Here is a 25,041-nt window from a genome sequence, read left to right on the forward strand (position 1 = left end):
ACATATGTGGGCAGGTTGTAAATTTCCCAGCCATTTGCTTTCCGTGGGATCCCAAAGGCTTTGTGCATCCCCTCTCCCTCCCCTTGGAAAGGGCCTGCTGTGAGTCCCAGGCAAGTGCCACATTGGGGCAGCCTGCCCAGGGCACCAGACAGGGGGCAAGGTGGATGCCCTGGGGTGACCCACCAGTCCTGGGGGACCCACAGCCCCCAAAATGCACATGGGCATCCAGGGGAGAGTACCCCAGCCCCTGACAAGAATAGGTTACTTTGCTATTTTGTCCTAGGAAACTGAGTTCCTTTTCCCCTTTTATAGAGTCAAAATTGCCATATATTAAATTCCAATTAGTTAGACTTGGTGACTCAAAAGAAAAAGGAAAAGCTCTATAAGATTAACCCAAACCCCAGTAATAAGATATTAAGGAAATACAAGCATCTCGTTCTTCAGATCAGAGGGTTTCAATAATAATGACAAAAATCAATATGAAACTAAATTGAATCTGCTGTTTATATTCATCAGGTAATTTGATTAGGAGCCTGCCAATGCAGGTCTCTAGTGCTGTGATAAGTAAATACAAACATACTACTTTCAGATCACAAAGTTTTAGTGGAATGATCAAGAGCAAATTAAATCAAAGCTATTTTCCACACCAGCCAAATTCCAATTAAATTAGGCCAGATTATTTAATAAGGAAGCCTACAAAAGTCCAGCTCTTTATTGATGTAATGATACAGAAATATACACTTGTTACTTTCCAGATCACAGCATTTAAATACAGGGGAGGAATTAAGACTTCAGTAAAACTGGTTTAATTTAAATTCTGCTGGAAGTAAACACAGTTATTCCTTCTCATCATCATCCTGACTTCTTACTCAGTGTGCAGCAGCAGCCTCCAGCCTTGCCCTCTGCCCTGGCTGTGACTCCTCAAGGAGCCCAGTACTTTACTGGATGAGGGGACCCAAGTTTCCAGTATCCATAACAAGCCAAGTTTGGAAAGGAAAGGAGCTGCCCAAGAAAACTCCAGCAATGTTTCCTGACATATTCTTAGTGATAAATCCTGCTCCCATGTAAGAAATCTGTCACATGCCTGGAATCCTTCTGTGCCTTCCAGGTGAGCAACCAGCTCTTTTTCTTTTTCAGGAAGGAAACTCATGGATTGGGGCTTAGGGTACAAGAAGGGTTAGGGGCTAATGGTTATGCAAAGGCAGATGGACATGTCAGAAGACTTCAAATGCTCACTGCAATCAACTTATCTACAGCTGCCAATAGGCAGAAGGGTACAAATTATTTTATTAAAGGTGGAAAAAGCAGAACTCCTGACATTTTATTCCTGGGGAAGATTTATCACACCCTGTTTTCAGTGGATCACTGTGTTAAGATTCACGTTTATTTATCCTCTTCATCTGAGGAGGCCTCAGTGCCTCCAGGCTGTTTCAGCACCGGGTATCCACCTCTGAGGATTTTGTTCCCTTTTCACAAGGTTTTGCTGACAACAGGGAATTTCAGTGCAGATTCCCAGCCGGGGAGAGGATCTCTGGGAAGCCTGGGCACTGCTGCAAAAGCAGGGAGTAGTCCTCCTCCCTGCATTGTCTGGAATGTGGGGCTGAGCTTCCAAATTGAAAAGTAAGTTCCCCAAAGGCTCGGTAAATTCCAGTGACTGTTATTGCTATACATTTATTATTCTTCTTCTGTATTTCTACTGCCAGGTAATATTAAATGAGAGCAGGAGGCTCCAGAAGACTTAGAGAGCAGCATTGTGAATGAAGGTCCTTTGGGAGGTATGAAAATGGCACGGAAGATTTTGAAGCAGCAGAGGGGGAAAAGCCAAGTGACCCAAGGAGGTTAATGCACCTCCTTCCCCCCTCCCCTTTGCAGGAGGGAGAGGAAAGGGTAAAACCCTCTGGGAATCTGCACCAAATCCAGGTCATCTGCTCTGCAAAACACTGATGTACTCACCTGCAGAGAGGTCACAGACATACCCAGAGCAGCAACCCTCCAAAGGCTTCTCTGCACTCCAGCAGAAACAGACAGGGAATAAAGATTTATGGTTGCAATCAAATTATCCCTTCAAAAAAATAAAAATAAATGCTGAAGTTCCCAATTACAGAGGACACACAAACCTTGGAAACCGTTAAGAATTGCTTCTTTCGTTGATGAATTTTCCAGAGTGCACAGAGCTATTTGCTGAGCTTCACTGTATTATGCTAATTATAAATTAATATATTACTCATTACACACTCAGACTCTACAGACAACTAATGCACTGCTGCAAGGGCCTGTTTTAAAACATCCTCTGTTACTTTTATGATCTTGATGTTTAATTTACTTCTGTTCTGGCTTAAATGCTACCAACATGTCATTCTTTCACAAAGAAAAATCCCTGGCTCCATCCTACCTCCTCCAGGGCTCAGCAACGTAGATGAAAGATGAAACAGAAAGGCTTTTTCAATGCTAAGCAGTTGAGTGAGAAATTAACTAAAATAGCATAATTTACGGCTAATTCCTGTGTTGGTAATTTTTGAATCACTGTTTATCATGGCAGCACGCTGGAGTTGGAGCTTCACCTGAAGCTGTGCCCATGGAAGATGAGGGAGTACCTGACACCCCCGTGCTCAGGGAGGGACACTTTGGGTGAGACAGGGAGAGCATGAGCATCCCAGGCAGGACTCCCAGAGTGTCCTGGGTTGCAGTGTAGGATGTACACAAAGTATTTATTCTATCACCATCTTCATGAACTGTTGAAACCAGGTGGGCTACTGTTTTCCCAAGCCCCCTGCCTCTTCTGCTAATGACTTTTGGGGTGTCTTCTGCTAATGGCCCATGAGTCACAGGTAACTCCCTCCAGGGGTTATCTCTGTTAATGGGCCATCAAGGACCCATTTCACACTTCTCATGCTATTGTGAGATGCTCTGCCCAGGGGGAGGAGCCAAGCATTCTCACCTGGATATAAGCTGGTATGTGGGACAGTGCAAGGGCACTTACCCACTGGATTCCCAGAGGAGCAGAGCTCCCAGACCTTTCTGTGGGATCACTGCTTCAGGAAGAGCCCCTCACCTGGACTGCTCCCCCCACCCTGCTCAGGGTGTGTTCTGACTCTGTCAGTGATCCTTTGTGTTATTGCATTTATTTTATTTTATTTTTACGTTTTTACCTTTCTTCTTATTAAATTATATCTCTGACTTGGAGCCTCTCACTCGTTTTGCTTTCAAACCACAACACAGAGGGACAGGAAGGGCCAAGGGCAGAGCTGCTGACACCCAAAGTGGCTCTTTACTGGCGTTGGCCTGTCCCCAACTCTTTAGTCTGACTCAGTCTGTGACATCTGCATCCCCAGGCCTTGTGCCAGGCAAACCTTGTGAAGAGGAAGATCAGCCTCGCAGATAAGAAGAAAACTTCACATGGATCTGTCTGGCAGGATGAATGGGGGGAAATGGAGCCCTCTTTCTTGGAAAACAGTCTTCAGCACCGCATTGTTTCAGGGAGCATTCCTGCAGGAACGTGTTTATTTGTCAGACATTCTTTCCATGCCGTGCTCAACATAACGGAAATAACAAATATCGAGCAGGGTCACAGGAGTCAGTCTGGAAACTGCCAATTCTTTCTTTCCAAGGAAAGCGTCCTGGTGACTCAGCAGTACGGGCAGAGTGGCAGTCCCACAGCGGGGAGACACATTCACTGGAGAATCCAGTGATTTTCAGCCTTAATAACACCATAATAGTGCACTCGATATCTAAGAGCACCCCATGTGTGACCTGCAGCTGGACACGAAAGGCATCAGGAGCTGAGGGGGAGTACCCGTGATTGCTGGAGAGGGACTAGAGGGGTTCTGGAAGGGCTGGTTTGGAAAGGACCTTAAAGATCACCTATTTCCAACCCCCCAGGAAGGGACCTTAAAAACAACCTATTTCCGACTCCCCACCATGGGCAGAGATGCTGCCCACTAGATCAAGTCCTGAAGGGCACTGAAAGAGCTTTAAAATGTACTGAAGATCTTAAATCTTGGGGTTAGAAGGTGGGAATACAGGTACTACCGAGTCACTTCTGTACTGTGATCCTAATTAATAATCTGGCGCAGTTTGAAGGTCTCTGGCTGAAGCCTGGAGGGTTTCTCAGTGCTGCTTCTGCTTGAAACTTCCAATGCAAAAGCCCTGTGTTGACAGGAATCGGTGGTTCCTCTGTGAAACTGAGGCACTGGGGCACACAAATTTTAAGAAACAGCCTCAATTTTCCTTTACCGCAGGCAAGTACCGTTGTTTGGGTTTGTTTGTTTGTTTGTTTGCTGTCAGGAGCCCAAAGGCAGGGAGGGGCTGTGCAAGGGATGGCGTTTACCCGGCGACTCTTCCCCTCCCGGCCAGGGAGGATGTGCTGTTCTGGATCAGCTAAATCCGCATCCTGCTCACGCTGGAGCGCAGCATCCTGGGTGAAAGGGAGGGAGAGGTTCGGCTCTGTGCCCTTTCGCGGCGCGTCCCGGGTATGAATAGCCCGAATGGCCGGGCGTGGGTGCTGAGCTCCAGAGCGGGGACAGAGCGCCCGGCGCCGGGCCGGGATGTTGTCCCGGAGCAGGCGGCTCTGCTGGAGTCCCGGCACTGTCCAGCCGGGAAAATCGGCAAAATGCGATTTGTCGCCCCGCAGCCCCACCTCCAGCCGGGAAAAGACTTTCCTGGAGCATTTTCTGCGCCGGGATGGGCTCGTGTCGCCGGGGCTACCGGCGGGGCGCCGCGTCCCTCCCCGGGACAGCTCGAGCTCCACCTCCCCCGGCTGCGGGATAACGGCGGGGGCTCATCCCCTGGGCGGGCTCGTTCCCCCCCGGCTCTGGGATAACGGCGGGGGCTCATCCCCTGGGCGGGCCCGTTCCCCCCCGGCTCCGGGATAACGGCGGGGGCTCATCCCCTGGGCGGGCTCGTTCTCTCCCGGCTCTGGGATAACGGCGGGGGCCCATCCCCTGGGCGGGCCCGTTCTCCCCCGGCTCCGGGATAACGGCGGGGGCCCATCCCCTGGGCGGGCCCGTTCTCCCCCGGCTCCGGGATAACGGCGGGCGATGCGGGTCCGCGCTAAGGCGCTGCTGCCGCGCCCGGTTCTCCCCCCGCACGGCGGCGGGGCGGGAGGCGGGGCGGGGCGGGGGCTGGGCTGGGCTCGGTTCGGCCTGCTGGGCTCGGTCCGGCTCGGCTCCGCTCGCCGGCCTGGGGATGCTGCTGCGGGTGCGCGCGGCCGTGGCGCAGCTGGCGGCGGGGCTGGGCGCGGGGCCGGGCGGGCAGCCCCCCGCAGAACCGCGGGGCGCCGGGCCCGGCCGGGGATCGCCGCCGCCAGCCGCCTTCAGCCGGCCGGCCTTCCTCCAGCTGACCCCCGAGGAGCTGCGCCGCGCCGATGACCACACGGGCCGGGCCGTGCAGAGCCCCCGGGACGGCCGGCGCCGCCTGCCCTGGAGAACGGGATACGCCGAGTGAGCGGGGCCGGGGCGGGTTTGCAGCCCGGGGAGGGCCGGGTGGCACCGCCCGGGGACCTTGGGGACGAAAATGGGTCGCGGAGGGCGTTGAGTTGCGTCTGTCCCTTTTCCAGCAGCAGCAGCAGCGAGGAGCGGGCGCTGTGGATGCCCGAGGTGGGATCAGCCAGGGGTTGTGCTCTTACCGACCCACCAGGGGTTCAGGCTCTTCTGCCCGTTTTGTTTTCTGCGCTTTCTGCACAACGCCCGCTGTCACCGATGGGTGCCGAGGGCGAGGGAGCTGCGGCGCCTCTGGCAGGACTCGGGGGGAGCAGGGAGCTGGGGCTTTTTTGGAAATGAGACTGTTTGAGACTCCCCCTTCAAGGACCTGGTTGTCTTCTTTCAGTAGCTGCGAGTTTCAGCCCTAAGTGAAAGCGGGCGGGAAGGTCAGAGTTTGAAGGCTTTTGCTGCTGAGTGCTGTCAGTCCACTCCTGCATCCCTTCCTCGGGCTGATCTTCCCATATCCTAGAGAGCTTTATCAGGTGTTGTTTTTCCCCAGGAAATAGTGGGGTAGGAGTACCTAGAGTGAAAAAAATCCACTTTTCGGTGTTCCAAGAGTTCTTTCTGTGGACCACTTGGAGGGTCTGCCCAAAGAGAAATCACCGTGCTGTGTTTAGAGCTTCATCCTGCTAGCAGGGTCTGCAATCTAGACCTGAAATCTGCTGTGTCAACACAGGCTGGAAAAAGTCAGTGTGAATCTTTTTGCAAAAGTTCTGCCATTTTCATCATCATCATCATCACCTTCTCCCCTCATTCCTTGAGGCCCTGCTCCCTCCAAGAGGGGTGGGACGTGGGTGAGGCTGTGATTTTCTTGGTGTGTCCTGGGGGTGTGTTTTTGAGGCTGATGCAGGTTTTGGGGCAGTTATTCTGCCTGGGGCAGTACTAGGGACCTTCAGCAAACCCAGTTGTCACCTCCCTTGGTAGGTGTGTGGACAACTGCTCCCCACTGGACCCACATCAACCCACACAATGGTCTGGGACACCTGGGACAGGACACGAGCACCTGTACACGGCATCCCTGGGGACATGAGTGGAGGGGTGGGGGGGGGGAAAGGTGCTGCGGGATGGTGTTTGCTGGAACATGATGTGAAAGAAAGGGCCTTTATATCTTTTTTCCTCCTGGCAGGGTGATAAATGCAGGGAAGAGCCAGCACAATGAGGACCAGGCATGCTGTGAGGTGGTGTTTGTGGAGCAGAGGCCCAGCCCAAGGGGCTGGCTGTCATCCAGGGAAGGCGCCGGGGAGCTGGATGGGGTGAGAGCTGTGGTGGTTCACAAGCAGGGACACGACAGAGAAGATGCCCAGCAGCAGGGCATGAGATGGGACACGTGGCAATGTGCACACTGGGGATTCCCTTGGTTTGTGGCCCTTCTTTCTGCCTGCTGCTACCATCCTCCATCCCTGTGTGACTACAGCAGGGCTGGCTGGCCCAGGGAGACCAGTGGCCCCCGTGCCCTGGTGGGCTGCAGAGATGGCTGCTGTGCTGGTGCCGTGGTGCCTCCCTTTCCCTGGAGGCTGCCAGAGGCATGAGGTATCTGGGGTGGGCTCCAGCCAGGGATCAGGTGTGTCCCAATACCCTTGGTCAGCTGCCCACGTTGCTCCTGCCTGCACTGAGACCTGTGAGACTTGTGTCACTGTCCTCAGCTGGTGGCCCCAGCTGCTCTGACTCTCCCATCCTATTCCCTTCCTTGCAGGCTCATTTAACCGTCCCTCTTCTCCCTGCAGGGCAGGAAAGGTTTTTATTTCCACTACTGGGCCTTGTTTGATGGCCATGCAGGCAGTGGTGCTGCTGTCATGGCATCTGAGAGGCTCCACCTGCACATCTGTGAGCAGCTCCGGGACCTTGTGGAGATCCTGCAGGACCCCTCCCCACCTCCCATCTGCCTCCCGCATGACACAAGGGCAGGTTCTGCAGAGCCAAACCAGGTGTCCTCTACAGAGGACCATGGGGAGGTCCCAAACAATGCTGTGCCACGGTTTCACCTGGAGAAAGCAGTGTCCCATGAGAGCCTGGTGATCGGTGCCATTGAGAACGCCTTTAAGCACATGGTGAGGATCCTCTGCCTGTGGGATCATCTAGGGCACCCCTGGGAGCACCTTTTTGCTGTCTGTGTCTGCATCGGCTTGACCCCACTGGTAAAAGGCAGCTCTGCAGCAAGGAGGGGATGGCAGAGAGGGCTCCAAGCCTGGTGATCTCAGAGAGGGTTCTGTGATGCTTCGCATTTTGAGCTTTGAGAATGCAGAGGCTTTGGGCTCCAGGCCTCTGTGTGTGTGCAGAAGGCTTCATTACACTTTGTTCCAGAAGGCCCACCTACTCCCCTCCTGTCTTGCTCTTTCCTGCCTGTCCCACTGCCCCTGTGAAACCACATCCCTGGCTGCCCCACAAGACCTCCATCCCCCAAACCCTACAGCCACTCCATGGCTGTGTGGGGAAAGGTACCCCCCTGGCTTCCCATCTGGAGGTGAGGTGCTGTTGGAGCAGTCAGGTGCTATTTGGGGTTACCCTGCAGCCTCTGTGTCTCCCCAGGACGACCAGATTGAGCGGGAGCGGGCGTCCCAGCACCTCCCCGGGGGCTGCTGTGCCCTGGCTGCCATCTACCTCATGGGCAAGTTCTACGTGGCCAACGCTGGGGACAGCAGGTACAGCCCCCACAGCGCAGCCCTCACCATTTGCTCAGTGACTGGGGACACCCCAGAGGCATGGCTGGTGAGGAACACCCAGCTTCATCCCTGTCTAGGGGAGGGTGAAGGTGGCAGAACTGGGCAGAGTCATCCCCTGCCTGCTCCATGCCCTGGGGTCAATGTACCCTGCTGTGATCTCTGTGCTTTCTGGGTGCACAGACAGGGCTGTAGAATTGCTTCCCAAAATCTGGGATGTGCTCCCTTCCTTCCTAACAACATCCTCTTTGCTACCCAGATGGCTCTGGACCACAGCCTGGCCTCTGCTGCTGGCACCAGAAATTGCATTCAGCAAAGCTTTCAAAAATGGGCAAGAAGTAATTTTAGAATGTACTTCATAACAGTGACCTGTTTCAGGAGAAGGACACAAATCTATGTGCAGACACGTGCAGTGGGAGCTTGGAGCCCAAGAATTTTAATTTCCATATGTATTTACAGGGGTGGGCTACTGTAACTGCACATGTGTGTGCCCATACCCACAAGCAATGGCAGAAGGTCCACCTTACACTAAAGTGAGACTGCAGGTGAAGCTGGTTTGAACTGCCCTGTATTTATCATTGGATCAAAGAATGTTTTGGATAGGAAAGGACCTTAAACCTCATCTTGTTCCACCCTCTGCCATTTGCAGACACCTTCCACTAGACCAGATTGTTCCAAGCCCTGTCCGACCTGGCCTTGAACATTTCCAAGCTACAGTTGCTCTGGGTATTTACTGCAGGCTGCCTTGTCCTCAGCAATGTCAGACCAGCAAATACAGGCTCTGGTCAATTTTCTGAGACTGGATGTACCTCCAGCTCTGGGACAGAGAAGGAGGAGATCCCTCATACCTCTGTGGATGCAGGTCCCCCTCCATGGCAGCAGCAGCCAGGCACCAGCCATGCAGGATGGCAGCACGCACAGGGTCCTGAGGTTGTAACTGTGACACTGGGTAACAGTCTGTGTTGCCTTCTCAGGTATCAAACATTGCCAGAGCTGAATTCAGCCTGGCCTTACATCACTGGAGGAGACTCACAGACACCAGTCTTGGAGATCCTTGACCCTACCATGACATCTGGAAACATCTCATAATCAGACCTTTATGTTTTTTTGAGACATTAAACTGTAACAGCAGCCCCAGCAGCAAGTGACAGTGCTGGTGTGGGATGGGCATGTGCACCTGTGTCCTGCTGCAGGCAATTTCTGCCCCGGCAGCTCCCCTCTAAAGGATGGTGCCCCACCTTTGTGATGCTCCTTTTCTAACCATATCCTATCCTTTGATTTGGTCTGCTTCATTCCTCTCTGCCCCATGCTTCTCTCCCATTTCCCTTCCTTCCTGTCCCCCTCCTGCACAGGAGGGAGGGATGCCGTGCTCTGCCCAGGGGGACAGTGAATCCAGGAAGCAGCTCCCACCTCAGGCTGGGAAAAGGGTGGGCAGCAGAGGGGAAGGGGTTGCACCACTTCTGGGAATCAGCCCTGGAGAGCCAGGCACAGCTCCTCAGCCAAGTCTCCTTCTCTCTAATCTCATCCTTCCATGTTTCATTGCAGGGCCATTATCATCCGTAATGGGGAAATCATTCCAATGTCCAGGGAGTTTACTCCAGAGACAGAGAGGCAGAGGCTACAGTTTTTAGTAAGAAAGACTTTTCTTCTAACCTCATTCCTGCTGAAACACCTCCTGGCCTCTTCCCAGTTCCCTGTGTTGCCTGCTGGGCTGCTGCCGTGGGGGGATTCTGGACCCAAGGGCAGCCCCATGGCTGAGACCTGCTGTTGGCACTTATCCATCCCAGACTGCTCCCTGGGATGAGAAGAGGCACTGGGATGCAGGGAGCTGGCATGGGGCATCTTGTGGCTGGCAGAGCCCTGGTTTGCTGTGGGCTCAGTGTGAGGGTCTGTGACTGCGAGCCTGGCACAGCTGGGACATGGAGAGCCCAGCTTTTGGCATGGGGCTGGATTGGTACGTTTGCATGGCACCAGTTTGGTCCATCTTGTCCTGTTGCTGTCCAGGGAACAGGGAGCATCCCCTGCCTGGGCTCCTGTGACCTGGAGGAGAGCAGCTCTCTTCCCTCCATCCATCGTGCTCCCTTTCACTGTCAGAGGAGCTGCAGTGCTCCTGCTCAGTCCTGCTTTCTTCCCTGGCTGCTCCCTGGAGCATTGGAGCTGACGTGTGCCAACGGGTTTCTGTCTTTCGCCCTGAAAGCTCCTTGTCCCTCTCCTGGAGGAATTCTCTGGTGCCACCCAGGGAGTCTCTTTAAGGTTATAAAGACCTCTCTGAGGGCAGCACAGGGGAGGAGGAGTTTGTGTTGGAGAAGGTCTTGCTGGATGAAATTTCCTGGCTTGCAATGTACCTGGAAAAACACTGAAGTGTTTTTTTCTTGAATCTATTTTTGAATGACCGAGAAGTAGAAACTGCTGTGATCAGAATCCTCTTCAGCTGGCTGTGAGGGGCAGGATGCAGGCTGGGGACAGGCACATGCTGCTCTGCCACAAGATGCCCTGCCTCAGGACTCTCCCAGAGTGGGCTGGGGGTCTCCACGCCTCTGAACCAAGCCCCTGCCACCCCATCTTCCCAAGGGATCTCCTCTTCCTGCTGTTCTTTTCCCTTTGGCATTTTCCAACACTCCCTGTTCCCAGTCCCCTTCACACTGTGCTCCATGAGGGCTTGGGGCTGCCCTGGCCAGGGCTCTGCTGCTGCTCATCCTTGTCACGGTCACAGCCAGGGCACTGTTTCAGAAAAGACCTGTCAGTCTTCCTTGGGTGAGTGCCATGCCTTGCACTGAGCCTGGGATCCTGGGAGGTTTGCAGCTATGACTCCTTCTGGATAAATTCCAGCTTCTCCTGGAATTTGCTGGGGTTTGATTGCTTGATCCCTTTTGAAGATCCTTATTTCCCAAAACTCTCTGTGCAAAAGCTTCACCTTCTTGCTGAGTGCTGGCATGGCTGTCCTCAGCTTGTTTCCCCTCTGGCTTAGCACAGGTGGGTGGTTTGAAGCTGCTTTACCAGCACCTGTTCAAGTGGCTCCGGAGCAGCCGAAGTTCTCCCAGCACAGAATGTTGTAGCCAAAGTCCTGGTGGATGGTGGATCCTCCTCTGAGCAGGGCTGGATCCACAGATCCCACTCTCCCAGCCCTATGGCTGAGCCGACACTTCTTCCTGCAGGCATTGCTCAGGCCCGAGCTGCTGGGGAAGGAGTTCACGCACCTGGAGTTCCCCCGCAGGATCCAGCCCAAGGAGCTGGGGAAGAAGATGCTCTACAGGGACCAGAACATGAATGGCTGGTAACCCCCAACTTGCTGGTGGCACTGGGGTCCTGCTGTGGTGGCTGCTCATCCCTGGCATCCCATCCCACAGGGCAGGGGGCTCTGGGTACCCAGGTCCCGGGTGCTCAGTGCTGGAAGCCTTCAACTGCTGACACCTTGTCTCTGGCTTATTTCAACCAGGGCTTACAAAAAGATAGAAGAGGATGACTTGAAGTTTCCACTTATTTTTGGGGAAGGTAAAAAGGTAAAGCATTGTGTCAGAAGCTTGGCAGGGGTGGTTTATTGCCTGCTTTCCCTGTTTTGGGGGATTTCAGCCCACTTTTGTTAGTGCTGTCATCACCAATTCTGAGCTGGGGATGGAGCTGGAGATAAAGCTGCTCAAAGTTCTCTTTTGATTCCACCACTCTCCAGGCTCGGATGATGGCCACAATAGGGGTCACGAGAGGCCTGGGAGACCACGACCTCAAGGTGTTCAGCTCCAACATCCACATCAAACCTTTCCTGTCCTGCTTCCCCGAGGTAAGCCTGGCTGTCAGCCCAGGGGTTCCTGCGATGGCCAGAGCCACTCAACAGGACCAGATCCACGATATGCCCAGTGTAACAGGAGCCTCCTCTGGCTCTCTGCCTCTCACGCTTGCATCTTGCCCTGTGTCCTGCCAGGTCAGGGTTTATGACCTCACGCAGTATGAGCACTGCCCTGACGATGTTCTGGTGTTGGGCACCGACGGGCTCTGGGATGTCACCAATGACAAAGAGGTGGCTGGTGTGGTGATGGAGGTGCTGATGAGCTACGAGCCAAATGACCCATGCAGGTGAGCTGCAAGTGGGCAGGGGGCCAGGCATGTACCCTCCACCACCTCCCCTTGGCCTTGCTCCTCAGAGCAGCGTTGTGGCCACGCATCCCTCTGGGCTCCACAGCACGCATTGCTCCCCTGGATGTGCATATCTGAGCCTGGATCCCTCCAAGGGGCCCTTTCCTTTCCTCTAGCTGCTCCAGCTTCTCCCTCCTTGCCAGGACGCTGCCCCAGCGGCTCTGGGGTCACTGCTGAGCCGTTCTCTGCTGTGCCTCCAGGTACACCATGGTGGCGCAGGAGCTGGTGGTGCGGTCCCGGGGAGTGCTCAAGGAGCGGGGCTGGCGGCTGGCCAATGACAAGCTGGGCTCTGGCGACGACATCTCTGTTTTTGTCATCCCCCTGGGTGGCCCCGGCAACTACACGTGATGCTGAATGAGCCTGGGGCCGCTGGGCTCACCTTGCCTGGGTGGAGACCAGCGGGACACTGACGCTGCCTCAAGGCCACCCCTACTCTAAGCACTTGTTTTTTGAGCCAGCTGCAAGAGCCTCAGTCTGTGCTCCTGTCCAGAGCATCCCCCTCCACCTGCTTGCATCCCAGTCCCAGGCAGAGATGGAGAGGCCTTGGACGGAGAATGAACACTGGGGTTGAAGGATGTTTTTATGCTGCTACTTCCTCAATGCTGTGAAAAGCCTGAGGGCTCCTTGGCTCCTCAGCATGTCCTTTGCCTCATGGCTGTGCTGTGTGACAGCTTGGGGGCTGCTGAGGCAGTCACACCTGCTGCAGTCCCCTCCTGTCTCCTGCCCTGTGATGCTTTGGCCAGTGACACTGAAGCTGCTGCTGGGGCTGGGAGCTGGGGCTCAGATGGGATGTGACTGGGACTAAAGTCCCATGGGCAGCTGGGCAATGCTCAGCCTGGCCCAAGTCTAGTTGTGGCCCCACAATGGCCATCTCAGCCTTGTGCTCCCAGTTTTCAGCCCCACACACCTTCATTCTGTCAGGGACCTTGTCTCAGTCTCCAGTCCGGGAGATTGGAGCAGTGACCAAGCTCTGCTGTGCACCCAGAGTCCTGAGGAGGGATCAGCCATTGCACCAGCCCTGGCTCTGCCACAGGTTCTGCCCCCATCCTCTCGTGCCTTGGATCACTGCAGTGCTTCTGGAGCCAGTTATTTATTAACTGGAGAGCTGAGCTGGAAATGTCTAAATCCTTTGTTGGTGTGAGGTGTCTACGAATGTATGTCTGTATTTTGGAGTCGTTCTGAGTTAGCAGCCTCACACAGAGCTGCCCTATTCAGGTGAGCTTAACAGCTTAACTGCACTGGATCTGCTTAGCCCAGGGCTGGGAACCCACAGTAAAAGCAGCTTGGTGTGACCAGGGCAGGGAAAGACAGCTCCCATGTTTTCCTTAAAGATCTCAATGCAGAGGGGAACTGGAGCAGTTCATCTCTGCACAGGATTTTTGCATCACACATGTCTCTGACCTGGAGCATCCATTTCCCAGACCTCTGCAGAGTGTTGCATCCTCCTAAACTACGAGGGATTGTCCCATCCTGGCACTGTGGGGATGGGGAGGGCTGGGCCATGGTCTCTTGTTTGGGAAAGGCTCTGTGGCACCAGTGGTTTGTGTCCTGTCACTGGGTGCAACCAGCTCTTGTCAAGTGTCACCTCTGGTGAATGTTGTTTGTCTCCTGTAACCAGTGAGATGTAAATAAACTGGGTGCACATAATGGAAAGGGAAAGTTGTGCAGAAATTTGGAACCTGTTGGCATCCACGCTGAAGGGAGCAGGGAGGGGCGCTGGAGCCGGGAGCCTGTCCTTGTGTAGCACTGTGTGTTTAAATAAAGGTTTTGCCACTTGCAGTCCTGCTTCAAAGCCTTTCTTTGCAGAGTTCCTGCAAAGAAGACTTACTGAAAAGCCAATTAGCTTTGATTAATTTATGTAGGCAGGCAAACAGGCCTGCGCAGAGCCATGTGAGGTGCTGTCCATCTGCCCTTGGCACTGGTCAGGGCTCATGCAGTGTCCATGCAGCGCCCGGGGGCAGTGGGAACCACTGGTGTGCTGCCTCTCTCAGCGTGGGGCTGCCTGGGGGTCCTGGACCCCTGGTCTGGCTGGGGGGTGGCAGCAGTGGCCAGTCTGGTGGGGACAGAAACATCACACATGGAATGGAAGGGAGAAAAGGCAAATGGTTTTCCTGTCGGTGGGGGAGGGAAGGGGCAGGCTGCGGCTCCAAGGAATGTGACTGTCCCTCTCTGGGAGTTCAGGCACTCAAGCAGCAGCTCCCTGGGTCTCGAGGGTGGGCTGCCTGCTGGAAGCATCCCTGCTGTCCCCCGTCTCCCTGACGGCCGTCTGCTACTCCTGATACACCCGATGCTTTCTTCACACTTGTTTGCACAGCCCTGTTCCCCGAGCACATTCCTTTTCATGCCGGTGGCTGAGAACCGCCTCTGGTTTTCCAGGTCACTGCCCGGCTGTTGGATGAGGCAAGGAGGCAGAGGCTGCTGCATTTAAAGCTTCCTCTGTGGTTCCCTCTTTTACTAAGGAAACATTTCCTTTGGAACCAACTCCTGGCCTGGGGCTTGATAAATTAAGAAAAATTGTCTGCAAGCCCTTAAAATAGCAGCGGTTTATGAGCCTGGGCCTGGGCCAGGCTCCTGGAGCTGCCTTTCCCTGGCTGGGGGACAGGAGCTCTGCCCTGCAGCTGGATGTCCCGGGGGGAGCAGCCCCTGGTCCTCCCGGCCGCGGTGGGCGCGGGGAGCCGAGGCCCCCCAGGGGCACTGCGGTCACCTTAATGGGGCACAACTCACCACAGTCCCTGTGCCCGTGCCCTGTGCAGGGGACCCTGGGGACAGGGCACGTCCGGCCCAGCTCCGTGTCCCGGTGGGAAGGGAGCGCTTTGGCTGCCGCTCTGACCCGGCACCGGGGCCTTGGGCTGCAGCGCTCAGCCCACCCGGCTCGGGAACCCGGACCGGCAGAGCGGCCTCGGGGCGGCCTCGGGCTCGGGGGAAACACCGGGGGGTCCGAGTGTCCCCGAGCCGGGCGGGGGCAGCGCTGCCAGGGGCACGGCCCGGGACGGATCGGTGTGGGACAGCCCGGCACGGCTCATCACGGCTCGGTAGAGCCCATCACAGCCCGGCACGGCTCGGTAGAGCCCATCACGGCTCGGCACAGCCCATCACAGCCCGGCTCGGCTCGGCACAGCCCCGCACGGCTCGGCACAGTCCCGCACGGCTCGGTACAGCCCCGCACGGTTCATCACGGCTCGGCACAGCCCGGCACGGCTCGGCACAGCCCATCACAGCCCGGCTCGGCTCGGCACAGCCCGGCACGGCTCGGCACAGCCCATCACAGCCCATCACGGCTCGGCACAGCCCATCACGGCTCGGCACAGCCCGGCACGGCTCGGTACAGCCCATCAGGGCTCGGCACAGCCCATCAGGGCTCGGTACAGCCCCGCACGGCTCGGCACGGCCCATCACGGCTCGGCACGGCCCATCACGGCTCGGTACGGCCCCGCACGGCTCGGTACATCCCATCACAGCTCGGCACAGCCCATCACGGCTCGGCACAGCCCCGCACGGCTCGGCACAGCCCCGCACGGCTCGGCACAGCCCCGTACGGCTCGGTACAGCCCCGTACGGCTCGGCACAGCCCCGTACGGCTCGGCACAGCCCATCACAGCCCATCACGGCTCGGCACAGCCCCGCACGGCTCGGCACAGCCCCGCGTTCCCGCTCCGCCCCCAGCGGGCGGCCCTGGCCGGGGCGGTGCCCGGAGCCGCGCGGAGCCGCCGGGGCCGGAGTCGGGAGCCGGAGCGGGGAGCGGGACGGGGCAGCGGCCGAGAGAGGTGCGGGGGCCGGGGGAGCCGGGCGGGGCGGGGGCTCTGCGGGGGCTCTGCGGGGGCTCTGCGGGGGCTGGGGTCCGTGCTGGAGGGGGCAGCTGGGGAATGGGGATGCTGATGGGGTGGGGAGCGCTGCTGGTGAGGAGTGGGGCCAGAGCTGCGATCTGGGCGAACTGAGGTCTGGATTACCGGTTGTGATGGGGTCTGAGTTACTGGTGGAGTCTGGAGAAACAGGGCTTTGTCATTGCTGGTGGGGCTTGGGGGAACTGGGATCAGAGGTTTGTTCGTAGGGATTGGAGGGATTGAGATGTGGGGTTGCCAGTGGGATGTGGGGTTCCTGATTCTGGTAAGGGGTGGGTTCCAAGGTGGGGCTATTGGGATGTAGGGTCAGGGCAGGGGTAGGGAATAGGGCATAGGGTGGGTGGCCCAGCGGGACAGGGTGGGGTGGGTGTGCCTGGGTGGGGGTCCCTGGGTGTGGTGAGGGTGGCTCAGCTGCACCCCACAGTGACTGCGGCTTGTCAGCCCTTGCGGGCGGCTTGGGCTGTGGGTCCCGATTTTCGGTTGTCTCCCAGGCAGTGTCTGTAGCTGGGATCAGAGCCTGGGGGCTGCTGCCCCATCCCACATCCCTCCCCACATCCCTCCCCAAAGCCCCCGCTCCAGCAGTGTCCCCACGTACAGCCTTGCTTATGGAGTGGCCACTCTGTGTTTTCTTCAGAAAAAGGAAAAAAAAGTTCCCTTTCCTTACTGCTGAGCTCATTCTTAAACATTTATATTAGGGGGGCTTGCGGGGAGGGGAAATAATTGTGTAATGTCTTAGGAGCAGGGGAGCATTCCAAAAGCATGACTGCGTGGCCTTTTCCAGCACAGGCAGTCTGGCAGCCAAGTCTCTCAGCAGCCTCCCCAAACCCAGCCCCGGCCTCTCAACAGCCCCGGGAGAAGGGGGCTGTGATCCCTGGGCTGCCTCTGCGTGGGGTGGGCTGGGAGCAGGGCTGAGCCCCCCGAGCTGACATCCCTGGGAAAGTGTTCCCCTTGGGAAACTGGAGACTGGAGGTAGCGGTTTGGCTGGCTCTGTGTCATGGGGATCAGTTGCATTTTGTTTCTACTTTGCAAAGTCCAAAGTTTCAGTTTATGTCCAGCTCCTCCTCCTCAGCTCAGGTAGAGACTGCATGAGATTTTGTGGACTTTCACTTGCATCCGGGCTCCTGACAGCTACAGCTTCTCCAGGGAAACATAAAAGTGGAAAGTAAGCCAAATCACTGTCTTCCTACAGGTGATCAGGAGCGTTTAACCAGGCTCACCTCCCAACTTGCCGTTTGCACTGGAGAGGCGTATTGCCATGAAAAGTAAGGAATTGTGTTAGCAGATATTGGTCGGCGCTGGGGCAGGCAGGCGTTGCACAAGTTCAGGCATCTGCTGAGATTGTGGCATGTTATTTGGAGCTTTCAGCAAGACACTTGTGCTACCGTGAGGCTGGGAAGGCTGTCACTACTGCAGGAGGTAAAATAAGAACATGGCATGATGTCCTTTGGAAAAGGAGGTAAGGGCAGGCAGCTTTTCCCACAATGCTCAAACAGTTGTGGTTTGAACTTTTTTTAGGCTTTCAAATTCTTCTGTTCCCAGTTCCTTTTTCTTTTTTGCTTGTGGATTTTTTTTTGTGGGATTTAGCAATGAAAATGAGCCAGCCTGGATGCCCTACTCTGGGTCTGGGTCTGGACAGGTGCCCTTTGCTGCTGGAGTGTGTGTTAAGCCCAGCCTGCCTGGTAGTGCCCAAAGAATATCTCAAAAAATATCTCAAAAAGCACTGGGTCAAGTTCCTATTTTGACCATCACTTGTTGTTTGGATATAGCAGGTCTAGAGGTCTGAGGAAGGTTTTGGGCAGCTCTCAGTGGTAAATACAGGCGTTTTCCTTGGTGCTGGGTTTTGGCAGCAGAGGCAGGAGGATGGAGCAGTGGGCAGGGGTGGTGTGGGTGGGTGCGGGTCAGCCCTGGGTGCCAGTGGTGGTTGCTGGGCTGGGCGAGGGCTGAGGACTGGTCTGTGCTGCACAAACTGCACAGCTGGGCCAGCCCAGCAGCTGGATGAGTGTGAAATTACAGATGCTGCTTTGTCAGAGCCAGAGCCACTTGGATGGTCCTGAGCTGCGATCTGCGCAAGCTCTGCCCTGCCCATTGCATTTCCCCTTGGCATCACTGTTTGCTTCCTGCCCTTCTTCGAATTTTTTTCTGCCTTTCAACCTTAATGATTCTGTGATTCAGTAGTAAGAGTCCCTCTGGTGCTTGCAACAGTGGCCAAGATTTGTCCTGTACGGCCATGGCTTAGGTGTCTCAGCAAATGAAATTCCCCACAGTGGGCATTCCTGTGGGGTTTTAATTTGGAAGTTTACTTACTTTATCATTGTACCAGTGGGTCCAAACTGCTAAACCCATTTCTGTAGTGGAACTGCCCCACAGCACTGAGGGTATCCCTGTGGGGGGGTGTCCCAGCCAAGGGGCTGCCCCCAGCACAGCCCTCTCCCCCTCAGCCCTGCCCAGATTTCAGAGCTGTGCCTCTGGCCAGGGCTGTGATCCCTGGTGTGACCGGTCTGACGGGGGTGGGGCTGTCAGCAGTGCTTGGGGATTTCTGCTTTAGAACAAAACCCTTCTGTTACCTCTAGGAAGTAGAGTCTGGCCAAGGAGGTTCATTGAAAGATTTCTGTTCTTGGTTGGAGTCCTTCAAAGCATTAACATCTTTCTCTGCTATTCCTGAGTCCCCATAGCAGACGCGGGATGATGGACACATCCTGCTGCCAGAGGAATTCCCCATATCCTGCTCAGCAGGAACTTCACATTTTGAGGCACAAAGCTGGGAGAGACCAGCAACACAAAGGCTGCCCTGGAGCCTGACTGTTTTATGGTGATGGCTTTAAAATAGTTGCTTGGAAAGTAGAACAGAGCAATCTGGGGTCATGTTGCAGCCTTTTGGTGAGCTGAAGGAGATGCCTGCTCAGGATTCGGCTGGGGCTGGCAGTGGTGGCACAGATTAAACCCAGAGCCATCCCTGTGTGGGCCCAGCCTGCCTGCAGCAGCAGGTGCGGGGATGGGCATGGGAGCCCTGCGGGGTTTGGCAGTGGGAAATGCTGCCACAGCTGCTGCTCCCTTTTGTTATCTCCATGGATAAGCAGGAGGCATGTCCAGCGGGGCCCTGCAAGTGCTGCTCACACCCCAGAGCTGCCAGTTTGGATTGCCAGCATGGGCTGGGCAGCGTTGGCTGTAATTTGGGGTGGTTTGCGCTTGACAGAGTTTAAAATCTCAGTTTCCATGTCTGCTGTGGATGACTGTGTGCTTTAATCATTTGGTCTGATGGCAGTTGTAGTAAAGCTGTCCTCAGATTATCATAGAATCCCAAAATAGTTTGGGTTGGAAGGGACCTTAAAGCTCATCTTGTTCCACCCCCTGCCATGGGCAGGAACCCCTTCCACTATCCCAGGTTGTTCCAAGCTTCGTCCAACCTGGCCTTGGACACTTCCAAAGATGGGGCAGCCACAGCTGCTCTGGGCAGCTTGTGCCAGGGCTGTGGCACCATCCTCTCAGGGAATAATTTCTTCTGGAAGGGGCTCTGAGGTCTCCCCAGAGCCTGCTCTTCTTCTCCAGCTGGACACCTCAGCTCTCCCAGGCTGGCTCCAGAGCAGAGGCTCCAGCCCCATGGCCTGGCTCCAGCAGTTCTGTGTTGTCCCTGTGTTGGGGACCCCAGGGCTGGAGGCACCTCTGCAGGTTGGGTCTCACCTGAGTGGGACAGAGGGGCAGAACTGTCCCCTCCCCTGCTGCCCATGCTGTGGGATCAGCCCTGCACACGTGGGCATTTCTGGGCTGCCAGTGAACGCTGCTGTGTCATGTAGAGCTTCTCATCCACCAGCAGCTCCAAGTCCTTCCTCTCAGGGCTGCTGTCACTTAATTCTCCTTCATTTGTACTTGGGATTGCCCTGTTTGTCTTCATGAAATTGTCTTCATGTTTTCCACTCTTTTTATGTGCTCATAATCTGGCAACAGTGCAAAGATCTTTGCATCAGAATCCTCATCCCAGGGACTGGCCTCATCCTGCTGAGCAAAAGAGCATCCCCTGGTGAAGAAGCTCATCTCCCCTGGAACAGAGAGCTGCTGGCACCTGGTATTGGTGCCGTGCCAGCTGCTGGCTCCAGGGCACGGCTGGGGGCACCCAGCTGACCCCTGTGGCTCACAGCTCTTCCAGCCTCCTTGCCCTGCTCGCCTTTGCACACCAGCTCTGGATTAGTAATGGGCTATTTCTGTATGGCTCTCCTGAGTAATGGAATGAATCGTGCCGGGATTTTGGGTGGGGACAGTGCCTCTGCCCTCTGAGTCACCACGGGGGCCGGGCTGGGAGCTGCTGGAGCCGTCCCGGGTCAGGGAGGGCGCTGGAGGCCGTGGGAAGGAGCTCTGGGTGTGGTGTCTGTGCTCAGTTTGGGGACTCTGCCGTCCCCCTCGCAGGGCACTGTGTGGGCAGGGCAGCATTTGGGCAGCAGCAGTGCCACTCTGGTTGGTTTTGGTTTCCATCCAGTGTCTGCAGACTGGGCCTGGGCAGATCCTGGCGTCCATCTGGGAGTGGGTGTTTGTGTCCTTGGGCATCTGCTGCTCCTCACAATGCAGATGTTGTTATCTGTGTGGTGGTGTGGGTTAGATATTGGCATGGTCCACACTGCCTTTCCTCTTGGAGATACAGAGTCACAAAGCAGCATATCATGTTTTGCTCTGGGCAAAGCAGCTTTGTGTCCAAGTAAACAGGTTTTTTTCTCCCTGGGCTCTCCTTTTTCTGCGCTGTGGACATGGTGCTGCAGAGAGGATGAGCCTTTGGTCAGACAAGAAGGATGGATTGCAACTAGGGTTGGACTTGTGCATCTTGGAGATCTTTTCCAGCCTCAATGATTCTGTGGCACTGTGGGTTTGCCTGGCCCAGCTGGGACAGGCTGGAGTAGCAGGGTCTGAGGAATAGGGACAGGAGCTGTTTCCCTCTCCGTGCTCAGCGCTTGCCTCCCTAAAAAGGGCCCCTGCTCCCTAAAAGGGACCCTTTGGAGCACCTTTTTCTTTTTTTCTCTGACTTCAGTGTTGTACAAATGTCATCACCTTCCTTTAGACATGCTGCTGCACTGGGATTGTGTGCCTGGCACCAAGGATCCCAGCTGAGGAGTGTTACATCCTTCCGGATGCAGCCCTTGATTCTCACTCTTCTCACCTTACAAGTTGCCAGCTTTCTATTTTTGTTAACAGCTCCAGAGCACTCAGCAGCCATGAACCATTCCTGCCTCAGCTTGTGAGCCAAAATGCTTGGAACCTACAAAGGTCCATGGCTACAGCAGGGTCTGGTCTGGGTGAAAACTCTCTCTCTTTTGCCCAAGCCTTTGTGCAGTTTGATTTGTGAAACTGGGGTGGTTCCCCGGGGTTTGTGTGACAGGGTGACCTGCCAGGCAGGTCCAGGAGGCAGGTAGGTCTGCAGCCTGCCTTTGGAATGCGAGTCAGCCATTCAGGCCCATTTCTTAATTCTTCATTTTCAGCTAATTATGATGCAGCTGGAGTCCTGTTTTACCCTGTTCCTCCCTTTTCTGTTGGCACGGGGTGAGGGTGGGATCACTGGGGCAGGGACAGATTCCTGGTCTTTGTTAAGGCTCAGTATGAGTGCCCTGGTTAAAGGCCAGGCTTGTGATATTCTGGCCTTCCCAAGGTGGTCCCAGTGCTCCTGGAGTGATCCCAGCATGATCCGCTCCCACTGCTTGCAGCTCAGTGCATCAATAATGATGTGTGTGTCCTTCTCACGGGGTTATTTCCTGTGAACCTTCCCCAGGCTCCCAGCATGAATGGCTCCTTCCCATCCTGCTGCTTGGGCAGAGGGTTTGGAGAGGGATGGGCTGAGGTGGAAAGCATGGAACATCCCTGCGTTCAGGAGAGGTTTCATTGTCGCCTGTAATTTCCCCCAGAGCAGTGTGAATTTTCGGGGATTAACCCTGACATGTCAGCCTGTGTCATTCCTAGGATCTGTGCAGGGACAGGGAGCTGTGTCATTCCCAGGATGTGTGCAGGGACAGGTGATGTGCTGAAGGCATGTAAGGAGTGGGTCAGGCTCTTTGGACTGGGACTCCAGGGATGGAAAAGAGATTTTGGTCACAAGTCTCGAGGGGCAGGTGATCCCACGATGGCTGATTCTCTCATGCCTCATTCAGATGCTGTGCCAGGCATTTTGTGGCATCGTCCTGGCTGGTTCTCAGGCTCAGCTGTAAACCCCTTTTGAAAGTGAGGGATGCACAGGCATAGTTTTCCTTGCAGAACTGCATCCTTTTCCCTTGGGGCAGAATGCTGCTTTGTTGTGGGGTTTCAGCTCTGTTTGCTGAGTGATGACTGGCATGGGCTCTCTTGGTTCTGTGGCAAAGGCTCCTTTTTCAGACAGGCTGGGATGGGGCCAGACCAGTGCTGAGTGCCAGACACTCAGTCCTGCTTGCCCAGACCTCCAAGAGCTTGGCTTGGCATGTTGCAGCTGCTGATCAGATTATTTGGGGTCTGGTGAGTGTGCTGAGGTGAAACCTGGAGCACAGTTTCTGCCCTGAAGGATTTATAATTTAAAATGAACCCAGCATGTGTGTGGAACTCTGAGGTTGTCTAAAATCCTGGTTACCTGGGTGGTAGCACAGCAAAGCCAGAGAGGGTTGGATGTCTGGGGAAGGCAGAGTGGTTTGTCACCTCCCGCAAGGTCCCTGCGTGCAGCCACCAGCACTGACCACAGCGGGGACAGTTCTCCCAGCCACAGCAGCAGTGCTGGGTGTGAATGGTTCCAGTCAGGCCAGTTCTTGTGGTGCCCATGAGCTGATGTGTGTGAGACTGGAGGGGTGTCTGGCCAAGGGTTGGGGGACCCCCTGTCCTGTCTGTCACTGGATACTCACAGTGGCATGTGCCCAGGTCCTTGTGTCTCCCAGCTGTTGTGCACAGGAATTTGAGGGGCCAGGAGCATGAACTGCCCATGCACTCTGTCCTGTTCAGCTGCACCCATGTGTCCCCACAGCGATGGCAGCCATCAGGAAGAAGCTGGTGATTGTGGGAGATGGTGCCTGTGGAAAGACATGTCTGCTTATCGTGTTCAGCAAAGACCAGTTCCCCGAGGTCTACGTGCCCACTGTGTTTGAGAACTACATTGCTGACATAGAGGTGGATGGGAAGCAGGTAAGGGCTGTTGCCATTCCCATCTCCTTGCTCGATGCTGGCGGTGCCACCACCCAGGGCTATTGCCAGGATTGCTCTGTGTGCACAGAGGAGCCCCATGGCTCCGGCATTTCTGGGTCACCCTGAACCTGCCCCAGTTTGAGGAAGAGCACAACTATACCTGAGGAAGATAAATCTGTCTCTCCTGGCCTGCAGAGCCACTGAGCCATGTCCTTCTCCCCTCTCAGGTTGAGCTGGCCCTGTGGGACACAGCAGGACAGGAGGACTATGACAGGCTGCGGCCCCTCTCGTACCCGGACACAGATGTAATCCTCATGTGCTTTTCCATTGACAGCCCGGATAGCCTCGGTAGGGACTGGGGATTGAGGGGGGACCTGGGGCTCCCTCAGGACTCGATGCTGCTACTGAACCCCCTGGGGTCTGGGAAGCCCCCATGCTGCACCTTGAGGCTGCCAGAGCCTTCCCTGACTTTGTGTGCACTTCAGGGAAGTGCTGGGAACTTTCTGACTGGGCAGAGGTGGTGGGAAAGGACGATGCTCTCTGTGGGGTGAGCTCTCCCTGCTCCAACGGGAAAGCTTGGGGTTGTGAGGACACTGGGGTAGGAGCCCCTCAGCTCACAAGATTCCACGTGTGCTTATTGTAGAGAACATCCCTGAGAAGTGGACGCCAGAGGTGAAGCACTTCTGCCCCAATGTGCCCATCATCCTGGTGGGGAACAAGAAGGACCTGCGGAATGACGAGCACACGCGGCGGGAGCTGGCCAAAATGAAGCAGGTGGGGACAGCCCTGGGTTCCCCAGCCAGCAAGGCGCCTCTACCCCTACCAGATCCTGGCTGGAAGGGCTGGAAGCCCCAATGGCAGTTGCTGTTGTGTTCTGGCAGTGTTTCCAAACACTGTTTTTACTGCTTCCTAGGAGCCGGTGAAGCCAGAGGAGGGGAGGGACATGGCCAACAGGATCAACGCCTTTGGCTACCTTGAGTGCTCGGCCAAGACGAAGGAGGGGGTGCGGGAGGTGTTTGAGATGGCCACCCGAGCTGGGCTGCAGGTGCGGAAGAACAAGAAGCGCAGAGGGTGCCCACTGCTGTGAGCAGCCCTAGCTGGCACCGGCACCTGCCTGCCTTGCCCCGGGAGGGATGGCCCAAGCAGGACCTTGTGCTGCCACTGCCTGCCCTGAACCCTTTGCACCAGAGCTGCCACCCACACCTGCAGGGTGTCCCTGTGCCATTTGGGGGCCACGAGGGGCCAGTGCCTTCAGTACCTGCTGCTCTCCATGGGCCGGGTGTTTGTGTTGCCCTGTTTTGTACTGAGCTCCCTGGTTTTGCCTTTCCCGTGGGCATTGCTGTGGTGTTCGCTCTCCTTCCCAGCTCTGGGCAGGCACCATGGAAGCAAGAGGTGCCAGTCACAACTCACGTGTGGGGTGTGCCAGGCCTTTGGTGTGCTTTTCCTGCTCTCCTTGGCTGTGCAGGCAGCACACACCAGTGTTACAGACTTGCCTGGGCAGCTTTAGCCCTGTCTGTGAGCAGAGCTGGGCTCAGCTGCTGCCAGGAGCTCCTCCCGGGACGTGTGCCCAGCTCTGCCGGTGCTGCCGCCTTCCAGTCTGCCTCCGTCATGGACTTGGCAGCAGTAAACCCAACTGCATAATTGGGAGAATAAATGCAAACTGGTGTTTTAGTAATTGTAACTTTGCTTGTGTGGTGTTCTTCTGGATCCCCTTTGTGCCCCTCGCTGCTCCAGGCTCCTGCCCGGGGCTTGGGGCCTTGTGCTGCAGGGTGGGGACTTGCCTGGCCCCCAGCCCCTCTCGCTTCAGCTGCTGGTGGAGGATCAGGG

General features: G+C 55.8%; 2 protein-coding genes across 4 annotated transcripts; both read left to right on the forward strand.

Annotated features, from left to right (window-relative positions):
• Nucleotides 1–5,505: 5,505 nt before the first annotated feature.
• On the forward strand, nucleotides 5,506–14,002 carry PPM1J (protein phosphatase, Mg2+/Mn2+ dependent 1J). Of its 2 annotated transcripts, XR_014591785.1 has the most exons (10): nucleotides 5,506–6,730; nucleotides 7,202–7,525; nucleotides 8,004–8,116; nucleotides 9,680–9,764; nucleotides 11,290–11,408; nucleotides 11,571–11,634; nucleotides 11,802–11,909; nucleotides 12,051–12,202; nucleotides 12,463–13,477; nucleotides 13,637–14,002. XR_014591785.1 is itself a non-coding variant. In XM_083878329.1 (9 exons), exons 2-9 carry the CDS (start codon nucleotides 7,271–7,273, stop codon nucleotides 12,608–12,610), a joined length of 1,044 nt encoding a protein of 347 aa, XP_083734455.1. In that variant the 5' UTR covers nucleotides 5,506–6,730; nucleotides 7,202–7,270; the 3' UTR covers nucleotides 12,611–14,002. The 2 variants fall into 2 exon arrangements, 1 of the variants encoding a protein (XP_083734455.1); XM_083878329.1 differs by having other exon boundaries at nucleotides 12,463–14,002.
• Nucleotides 14,003–15,950: 1,948 nt separating this feature from the next.
• RHOC (ras homolog family member C) lies at nucleotides 15,951–24,885 on the forward strand. Of its 2 annotated transcripts, none has more exons than XM_083878497.1 (6): nucleotides 15,951–16,026; nucleotides 17,291–17,557; nucleotides 23,057–23,214; nucleotides 23,442–23,562; nucleotides 23,858–23,988; nucleotides 24,128–24,885. In XM_083878497.1, exons 2-6 carry the CDS (start codon nucleotides 17,536–17,538, stop codon nucleotides 24,299–24,301), a joined length of 606 nt encoding a protein of 201 aa, XP_083734623.1. In that variant the 5' UTR covers nucleotides 15,951–16,026; nucleotides 17,291–17,535; the 3' UTR covers nucleotides 24,302–24,885. The 2 variants fall into 2 exon arrangements, with proteins under 2 accessions (XP_083734623.1, XP_083734624.1); XM_083878498.1 differs by having other exon boundaries at nucleotides 17,291–17,363.
• Nucleotides 24,886–25,041: the final 156 nt, after the last annotated feature.

The sequence above is a fragment of the Zosterops lateralis genome, assembly GCF_965231275.1.
Source record: "Zosterops lateralis genome assembly, chromosome: 26".
Lineage (NCBI taxonomy): Eukaryota > Metazoa > Chordata > Aves > Passeriformes > Zosteropidae > Zosterops > Zosterops lateralis.